Source organism: Theobroma cacao, chromosome 1 (assembly GCF_000208745.1).
Source record: "Theobroma cacao cultivar B97-61/B2 chromosome 1, Criollo_cocoa_genome_V2, whole genome shotgun sequence".
NCBI classification, from domain to species: domain Eukaryota; kingdom Viridiplantae; phylum Streptophyta; class Magnoliopsida; order Malvales; family Malvaceae; genus Theobroma; species Theobroma cacao.
Window position 1 is genome coordinate 34,143,278 of NC_030850.1, and position 10,141 is coordinate 34,153,418.

The 10,141-nt window shown below is 38.9% G+C and overlaps 3 protein-coding genes across 7 annotated transcripts in view; all 3 read right to left on the bottom strand.

Annotated features, from left to right (window-relative positions):
- On the bottom strand, nt 275-3,071 carry LOC18614063. The gene has a single exon (XM_018114372.1). The coding sequence runs from the start codon at nt 2,490-2,492 to the stop codon at nt 1,041-1,043; it is 1,452 nt and encodes a 483-aa protein (XP_017969861.1). The 5' UTR covers nt 2,493-3,071; the 3' UTR covers nt 275-1,040.
- Nucleotides 3,886-5,036, bottom strand: LOC108660490 (RING-H2 finger protein ATL67). The gene has a single exon (XM_018114373.1). The coding sequence runs from the start codon at nt 4,845-4,847 to the stop codon at nt 4,281-4,283; it is 567 nt and encodes a 188-aa protein (XP_017969862.1). The 5' UTR covers nt 4,848-5,036; the 3' UTR covers nt 3,886-4,280.
- Nucleotides 7,008-10,141, bottom strand: part of LOC18614065 (late embryogenesis abundant protein At1g64065) — an 8,355-nt gene continuing 5,221 nt past the window's right edge. The window contains exons 1-2 of one of the 5 annotated variants that reach the window (XM_018114421.1): nt 7,789-9,390; nt 7,008-7,557 (exon numbers count right to left, since the gene is read on the bottom strand). In XM_018114421.1, the coding sequence (XP_017969910.1) occupies nt 7,797-8,459 (663 nt within the window). In that variant the 5' untranslated portion in view covers nt 8,460-9,390 and the 3' untranslated portion in view covers nt 7,008-7,557; nt 7,789-7,796. Of the gene's footprint in view, nt 7,577-7,788; nt 9,391-10,141 lie in introns of those variants that run through there. The other 4 variants (XM_007051630.2, XM_018114420.1, XM_007051629.2 and 1 more) reach the window with 4 other exon arrangements.

Here is a 10,141-nt window from a genome sequence, read left to right on the forward strand (position 1 = left end):
GAGATTTAAACTCAATTCAGAATCTACAAAACCCACATTTATGAGGGTGTTGAACCTCATAATATTATTATTTTTAATTACATTGTTTTTATTTTAACAAGATTTTTTTATCCTGTTGTTTAAATAGAAAAAAGATATATTAATTAATGAGTCACATATTTGAATGTTAATGTTTTTTCTTTTAATTTTAGGTTAAGCTCAAGTAAAAATGAACATAAGTACGTATATTCAAGTATCCTCTACTTTAAAAAAAACAGAGTTATGTGCAAATCAATTGAAAGATAGTATTAAATTACATCTTCATATTTTGAAAAAACATTAGAGAATCGGAAACGAAATTGGTAACATGCGGCATCCAGAATGGACTGGCATTTGGGAGTAGGTCATTCATTAGTCAAATCGGAATTTGGATCACATATTGACAGTGTTGTAATCCTTGGACGCTTTGGGATGGGAAAAGGAAGAGTCTTTTTACAAGCATGGGGCTCAGGATGGGAAAAATGGAAGATTCACGTCCGAAACATTGAATGGTCCCCTGTCCAAAACAATTCGTATGGTAGTTCCATGGATGGTTCTGTTTCATCTGTTTCGGTGGGCCGACTCCATTTTTATAAGCTTTGGGCCTTTGGATGTCCAAAAATCTCTCTCAACACCCGTAGTCACAATCAGCAAAGAACAAGACAGCCTAATGAAAATTGAGATGCTTCATAGCTCAATCATATGCCTTCTTCTTCTCGATGGATTAATTGTTTCTCCATCTGTACGGAAATTTAAACCTCTCTAGGCTTTTAGTCTAAATGTGTAGCAATGCTCAATAGAAACTAATATAGCAGAGACCAGAATGTCTTCAACTCTACCAGAATTCAGAAATTGCTTAGTACTTCTAGATTGGCGGCTAGAAACATTATGGCAAGAAACAAAAATTTTTCAATTCTGGATAGAAACTTCTGCCTGGATTCTAAAATGAAAACTATGATGAACCACATGGCTATATAGATATGTATAATGAACAGAACAGTATCTTACTTCAATGTATACGCTCATCGGAATGGCCTTGGCGGCTTCTCAAGTACAGCAGAAAAGAACACCTCTCGATCATCTTTATCTCGCTTTGGAACAACAACCCATTTGTGTTTTCTGTACCTTAGCACCTTGAAGGCTTCCAAGTAATCTTCCAGGTCTTCTTTCAAACAGAAAAAACTGTCAATCCAGAGCAAACCTCCTGGTCTCAAAACTCTATCCCAGTCAAACAACACAAAGTCAAGGAGTACCAAATCAATCCAACCGTCAAGAAATCTCGTCGTGTGTATCAAATCCAGGGTGTTGTCGAAGAGCGGGAGGCGCTGATTTATAGTCAAATAAAGAGGGACTAGTCCTCGAAGAGCTATCATCTCATTAAAAGGAGCCCCGAGGTTGATTGTTGCTGAAACTATCGTGACATTGAACTCCCTCATCCTAGCTGCAAAAGTCCCGGTTCCTACACTGAAATCCAAACCAATTCTAATCTCCCCAGGCTTAATATCCAGCACTTCAGGTATCAAAAAATCTGCTGTCAAGTTTGTTTCAGGGTCTACATCCACTGGTTTAATCCATCTGGGCATCTCATGGTCTGAAAGATTAAAGCAATCTGCACATTTGAAGAATCCCTTCCCAGTAGCATTGTTTGCCAGACAAGTGAAGTTCTTGCATCTGTATCCACTCCATCGAACATTGCGATCATCAGGAAGCTTCCACAAGGACTCGGTTATGGGGAATGGCTGGATGTAGAGCTGCGGCGCTCTTGCAAAGCACCTTCTTCTTGGTAACGGATCGCAACCATGAACCATTAGTTTCTGAGCTAGTTTCCAATCGTCATTGCAGATTTCACCAACATCATAATCCATGTACTCTTCAAGCTCTCTCTTCATGGCAAAACAAGCGTGACCAATGCTTGTGAATGTGCCATTAGCTCCCATGAAGTTTTGTTTTCCTAATCTGTTTGGCTTGATCCTGACATACTTTCGAATCTCTTCAATCAGAAAGTAGTCCGCAGGCTCATCAGATTGTTGTCTCGGTTTTACCAGGGGATGGACGCCCTTGTTTTCAATGTTCTGCTGTCTAGTTGATGTCAAAGATGCCTGAACCGAGTCAAGTAGACCAAGAATATCAGAAAGAAAAGCACTGTGTCTGAGCAAGATTTCTGATGATGACGACTCTTTTGACATGTCTCTCAACTCATTCAGTTCTTGTCGGATTTTTTTAACTACAGCCTCAACATTTACACTCACTTCACTTTCACCTCTACGTGGATTCTCAAGGTTTACATGATTGCAGAAGGAATCAGTAACAAGGGGAGATCTAATAGAGTAAGATCTAGACAAGGTAGCAACAGAAACGAGAAGAGCACAAGCACCCAGTATAAAGATAGTCCTGTGAACACTTTTCCATACTCCCAACTTCCCGAGGCCATTTAGCTTTGGCATCTTTATCTTGTTGGGACTGAGAAGTATCATCTCCAATCGCAATGAAATCTAACAAATAAAAGGGACCAACGGCGTCGTTACAGCAAGAAATCAGAAAATGCTTACCGTACAAGCAATTATGCCAATTGAAAAAGATGAAAAGCAAAGTAAACGAAACTAGAGAATTCCTGAAACTTGAAAATGAAGGTGAATTTGACCAAGGCCACATTACTAGGGATAAGAGTTGACGAAAGCGAGATCGAAGGTTTTGAGCTTGGGGCACATGGCTCCTATTTTAAATTTTCATTGAGGTTTGAGCTTCTAGGAAGGCATTGAACAACGCTGCAATAGCTCGTCAACGGCCCCGAGATTTTAGATCATTCTGTCCTAACACTCACATGCCGATCCCACGTTATTGAACATCAATCTCCAAGTTCAGATAGTAACTTCCAATCTCGTACAATTTCCGCATCTTTCTGTAAAGATGAATTTTGCGAATGAGGAAACACTGGCTATGGCTCCAGAGTACCAAGTCTGGACAGAGCAAGGATTGTATGAAAGTGTTAAAATCCTCCTAGATCCACAAATCAACCTATTAAAGTCTCCCACTTGCTTGAAAACCTAGTAATATTTTGCCCTAGGATTCAGCAAAATAGTTTTAATCAAATTAATATAATAATCTTTCTCATCACGAGGAAAGAGTGACCAAAAATGTCAAGAACGAGCAAGGCTAACCTCAATGACCAGGATAATTTGAGGCCATTGAGATTTGAGAGCCTACAAATTCAGGAGTCAACACCCAATACTCGCGTTAACACAAGCATAAAATATCTTTAGAATTTGTACAGTATCACCCCATCAATTCGCCGCAGTTCAGAACCCAAAAATATTAAAGTCGTATTCTTAGGTTAGTTTAGGTTTTTCCGTTCTTTCTCGGCGTGGGAACCCAGTACTAACAATCTGAAACTAGGAAGTTTTGGAGAATAACAGAGGCTATCTTTAGTTTCCTTTGTTGGGTCTCTGCTTTTCCAGGCAGACAGCTTTATCTTCAATAATCATTTTAGGCTGATTACTCCAGGAGGAGCCTTCGCTAACAAGTGACAATTAAGATGGTAACATTTAAAAAGAATGAAAGAAGGAATATAAGCAACACTACCACAGAAACGACAGAAGAGAGAGTTCTGCAAAGCAACAGAAGCTTCTCTACCGTCTATGTAAAGAAACCCAAGCAGAAACTGAGAGCTTGATGAATAGCGAAGTACATGACAAAGAAAAAGTACGAAAAGAAAGGTGTAGTAACTACGAGGAACAAGTTCATCTGAATCTGTACCAGTACTTCAATTTAACAGAATTGGGAAAATGAACTGAGATTCATTCTTGTCAACAATTGGATAGGGAGAACTGAGCAGATCAGAGTCAATGTCCCGATGAAATAAACAAGACAAATCAAAAAAGGGTGCAAATTATGCATTTCACAAGTAAGTTTGGAGAAAATAATTTATGAAACAAATTCCATGACTAAAAAGAACTCTCAATTGATGTGAATCAACTTCTCATCACCCAATTCTTGCTCAGCACAAAGCACCTAATACTCTCTTTTTTTTCCCCCTAAACAACCAAAATAACAATCCATTGAGCAAAAAACTCCACTACCCAATTTCCCTGTTCCCTACCTAACCCCCAAAAAAAGCCAAAAGAAAAAAGAAAAAAAAATACTATACAAATCCCCCTCAGCCCTCTAAAACACCCCAGAACACACCCCAAATAAGAAAAGGAAAGAAATCATCCACCAAAACAAAAATATTTAAAAAAGGACAAGAAGAATGCCCCCCCCAAAAGTCACCTCCTCCTCCTTCGATCCGCAGCGTACTGAGACAAAGGTACGACTTCCGACAAGGGCGTAGAAAGTGGAGTTGGAAGTGGCGAGTTCCGACAAATAGGACAAGACCCATTAAGTTTCAACCAAGCATCGATACAAGAAACATGGAAATAATGCCTACACTCGGGCATCATCCTTAACATCTCCAAATCCCTATACTCACACAAACAAATCGAGCATGTCGTGTTTGCATTAGTAGAATTCGCAGCAGCCGCCTCTTTACTAAACTGGAACTTGGGGTAAGAATTTATAACGGCTTGGTCAAGTCCAACGACGACGCTTTCATTATCTTCATCTTCGGCAACGAAAATAATCCTGGGGAGGATGATTCCATCGGAGTTGGAGGCGGCGACGGCGGTGGTGGGGTTGGGAGAGAAGGCGCTTGGGGAAGAGGAAGAGCGGCAGCAGATGTAGGAAGCGAGGAGGATGGTGGAGAGGAGGACGAGGAAGCCGAGGGCGATGGCGATAGAGTAGCCGAGGCCTAAGTTGGTGAGATAGTTAGGGGAAGAAGGGGCAGGGGTGGACATTTGGGGGGAAGAGGAGGATCCATTTGGTGGGGGGAAAGGAAAGGGTAAGAGAAAGGGGAGGTTAGGGAAGAGAGGGTGGGTAGATGATGCTCCAGCTGCTGCATTTAATACTCAGTTCGGAAACAGCGGGTGGCATTTATTGTGGTGTTGGTGACTTTTGCTGCCTTGATTTCTTTCCCCTGTGATTTGTGTGAGTGGAAGAAAGTGGAGCTTTGGGCTTGTTGGTCATGGGCTTTCTTCAGCTTGGAACTAGGGCTTTCTAAAAAGAATATTGATTTTCATTTGCATTTTAAATTAATTTAAAAAGAATTTCTTTGGTTTGTGTACCAAGGCATGGAAATATTGGAAACCAAAGAGGAAAGAATGGTTTTCCTGCTTTTGAAATCAAAGAAGGGATTTCTCTGTTTGTATTCTCTAACACAGCAACAAAAGGAACAGTGGATTGAAATTTCAAACTGAAAAGTACCCCATGAGACCAAAGCCAATATAAAACATTTTAGAAGTGGGGATATATTCTTTTCTGAAACATGATGCAACAGAATTTCCTAGAATTGGGATGGGAGCAACTTGCTGCGATCCAGGAATTGGTCCCAACTCCCAAAAGATGCTCAGCTTTTTTCTTTCTTGATATAAAAATTACAGTTACTAAATGCAACAACATTGTTTACTTTGTAAAAACTTCTCTTGTTTTCTACTGATATGGTTCTTCATCTGGGAAAGATCAGAGAAAGATCTTGCTGATACAAAGTTAAATCACCCAAAGCCCTACAACATTTCACTACTCCTACTTAATTTGTAGCTCTCGTAGCAGGTAGTTGACATGGTAATGTCATATTCATTGGTTTTGTACCAAATGACTGGAGTTCCTTAAGGATTGGGGTTCCACATGCATATCCATGTGAAAACCAACAAATTTCGTGGCATCTATATTAGGTATATAACAACAAGGGATATTAGGTCCATTTTTTGGTCTAAAGCAATTTTATAGAAAAGTTGTACGATCTAAATTTTTCACCGAAATGTGACATGTTTGCTGCTTGCAAATTATATCTGATATGATGGAAGAAGAGAGAAAAGTGAACCATGATGGAGAAATAAATGTTTTTCCTTCTGAACGCTTGCTCTGCCCTGCTTTAGTCAACTTGATACTATATTGTCATTCCTTGTTTTCCTTGCTTTTTCTACATTGCTCTTTACTTTTCGGTGGGAACCAAATACTTTTTCTTCTGCAATTTGGCACACTCTATCATGATCTTTTTTAGTGGAAAGATAATTCATAACAAAAAAAAAAAAAAGGGGGTGAAAACTGAGAGGTTCTTCATATCCATATCAACGAAGACAAGTGTAGATGACAGGCCAACATTAGAAATTTCTGCTTTTACACAAGTTATCTACCATCTATCTATGCATTAATAGACAAAAAGCACTAAAATCTAATGGACCACAAACTGAAAACAACAAATAAAATGAATAATTTTTTGCTTGGTGGTCTGACAGTATAGGCTGGACTTCTTGCCAATCGCACTTGCAGCAATGGCAGCACCAGCTGTTCTCTAACCATTTGCCTTAAAAGTTTTATTAGCTGAGACCTCAAATACAGAGGCTCCACTCAAACAGGTTGTGTAATGTTTAATGTACATTGAATTTATGGTTCTGCAGTCAGTGTTTATTGGTACTTTTTTGGGGGAGTCAAAGCTGGTGAATTCTTTTCTTTCTTTGTAATGAAGGGATACTAGATTTTGACCCATCGAAAGAGAGCTAAATCACCATTAATTGATAAGAAAAGATAATATTAGACGACTTTAGTCCCCCAAAATTGGTTTGATTGTATGAAAAAAGCATAACATATCAACCAACTGATGGAGCCGGACTACAGCAAGATTGAAATCTGATGCTTATGTATATTCTTTTTAAGCCATGGTCTGATGCTTCTTTAAAGGCTAAAGCAAAGCTCCTTGCTCCCACTTTTGTTGCAGTCCCGAATACTTTAATACCACCTTTTCATACTCATAATATTATTCTAATTCAGTCAAAATTCACATGAATCCAAGGATTGGAATTCTATGGGTTTTTCATCTTTATTTTACAAGTATTCGGCAGCTGCCCACCATCCGATGCATATGGAAAACAACAGCTTAAACCCATGATGGCAACCTTAGGCCAGAAAATAACAGTAGTAGTATAGACTCGTATTAAGCAAGTTCTTTTGTTAAAGATGCTTACACTTGACAAGGATTACTTGAGCAATCTACTCATCATCACATCCCCTTTAAACAGAACAAAACAATGTCCCCTCTCCCTTTTTCTTTTGTTTTGAAAGAAAGTCATCTCAATGCGCTCTGGCCTATGGCTAGGTCAAATTATTAATAGCGGTTCAATTATTCAAGGATTCAATGCCAAAAGACTGAAACAGAGTTGTCGAGGATACAGATCCGACCCATTTTTTTAAACAAGTTGGATACAATTAAAGGCATTTGGGTGAAGTACAATGGCGGTCCCCCCCTGGCCTTTGTGTGTTTCCCTGGGAACCAGAATTCAAGGGACGGGGCAACTCTTTTAGAAGGTATATTAGTCATCATAACTGGACAAGGTATCCATTGCACTTGCAGTCCTGATGCTGCTCTCTGGCCTCCTCAATTCCAATCAAGACAAAAATTTAAACCCGTCCATTATAATTGAAGGCCTGCGTTCAGCTCAAAACCTGCATTTGCTGTTGAATTGATCAAACCTTGTATCAAACAAGCAAAAAAGCCGATTGTACAAGAAAATCTAAGACCCAACCCCAAAAGATTTCATGTTAAATTAAACTAAAACCCCAATACAAATCTAGCTTCTACAAGATAAACTATAATCATACCACATGTTCATATAACTATATCGTACTCTGTCATATTGGTTTGTATATATACATACACGGCGGTCAAGGCAACAGGAAACATACCCTAAAGCCTAGAGGTCAACCTTTCGCTTGCATTTCTGTTCTTGAATTGCCTGGCTGGAGATGTTAACTGTCATGGAACAGTTCATCTTTACCGTAACATGCTTCTTTATAATGTTTAACATATTGACCCTTCCTCCAATTCTTGAGTAGCTGCTCATGGTCAGAGTCCCAGAGTTCACATCTGCAACCAAATTTGGGCTGGCCAAGAGCCGATCCGTGATGATATCAACAGAAATATTCATCCGCATGGTCCGGCGGGCCTTTGCACTACCTGCTGGGCCTCGAGCCTCCCCAACGATTGTGCCATAGTAGTAAAGAGTTGTGGTGGTGTTCTTATACTTGAACGATGCTACGTTAGGATTTTTGACTGAAACATCGGCTATCAAGGAGATGTTGGAGCCCGGCTTAGGAGTTGTACCATTGATTAGCTCCAGGTGCGTAACTGCGACACCGTTCATTTTGATGACTGGGTCCTTGACTCGAAACACAGTGAAAACTAAAATTATGATCACAACAGCTTGGATGATCATTAGAGCTGCAATGCAACCGCAACATTTGATGCATTTTTTCCGTTGAACTTTTTTCAACTGCAAAGCAGCCTCTCCATCGTCGCTGCTTGGAAGGTCCGAAGCCGGTGCTAGAGGCCTCACCTGATCCCTATCCACCACCATGGCTAAAGGTTGGGAAAGAAAACTAAAGGGATGATGATTAATGGAGGGAAGGGTGGTTTAGGAGGGATCCCATTTGTGGTTTTATAATCTTTCAGTTCTGCGAGCGGAAGTTATTGTATAGACTTTTGTCTAGTTTCAACTCACATCATTTGATTACATTTTTGTTTGTGTTTCCACCCCAAGATTTCAAGCTGCTCTATGTTGACTTGGAGCTTTTTTTTTTTTTTTGTTCTTGCGTTGTTGCTGTTAAATGGATTCACACTTTTCAGCTTTATTCACAATTCAAAAATGAATTGATTCATCAATTTTTTGCGTCAATTGCAAGATTAAATGTTAGTGCTGCCTAAGTGCCCTCCCACTGCCTACCCTGATAAGACTAACGAATAAAGTTTTGGAATTCAACTGACATAATTCCATGGCATTGACAAATTGATCAACATCACCATCATACTTAAAAATTTAAGTGATGCAACCACTAACCACACTTTCTTTTCCTCGATGAATCAATTGATTAGTGGATCAATCCACATTCTTTTTTTCCAACTCTTTTATGAATCGTATCATAAATATACGGCACCTCGAAATCAATTTGTCAACTAAAGTAGGTTCACATATAATTAATTCATAAAAAATATCAGTAAGAAGTTTCAAATAATAGTATTGTTTCTGATGCAAATCATTGAACACAAATAGAAGTTAAATAAACAATTTGCTTGAATTAAGATTAGTGAGTTTCCAAGAATGGAAGACTGGTAATAGTTGTAATTTGAAGAGGGGTGATTCATGATTGTCATGATTGATTTTAGGTAAAGCATATGCAATATTAAGACACTTTCGGAAAGCAGCCCTTGAGAATGTTAATTTTTGACTTGGCCAATTACCAAATTTTCCTAATGAAAGCTTCTAGATGAAAAATTTTATCTAAATTAATCATCGAAGGAAATAAATAAATTTTACACATAAAGATACAAGCAAAACTTTCATATCCCCTTTGTTATTCACCAAACAGTCAAATAGACACCAAGTGCACAACTTCGGCTCGCAAACTGCCAAGGATAATCTTTTTCTTTGAATGTTCAACTCTTTATTCTTCTAGATTTGATCATTCCAAATTGTCAAAATTAAAGCATGAATCCAACCCAACTACCCCCAAAAGTCCAAAGTCCAAAACTCCAGCGAGGTCGGGTCGGGTTTTAGGTTAAAAAATTGGATCAGATTTTCCCTTATTTCTCTGTTAGATTAGTAATCAGAAATTTCTCGTAAGTGTGAAGTGTCACAATGCAAGTTACTGAACCAAAAAAAGGTTGATATGTAACAGTTTGATTCAAGCCTAGCTTTCAAAAGAAAGCTATTGTAAGTATTGTAAAAGGGGTTCTTGTGATAGGGAGAGGAAGCGTTGCAAACAAGTAAAAGGATGTGCCAGAGGAGGCAGAGAGGAAGATTGAGCCAGTTCCTAAAGTACTAAGTGCTGTGGCAGGTGGAAGACAATAAGAAGAGACTTAAAGAGACTTAGAGAGTACAAGATAATTAGAGAGAGAATTTAGAGAGAGAAGCTCTCAAGTTGAGAATGTGTTAGCTTGGAAGAGGAGAGAAGAGTCCTCCCAAATGAATTGTGAAGCTCTATATATAGTGCTAAAAGTGGCAGGGTTACTCAAAAATAGACTTTAATGTGCCTAATGAAT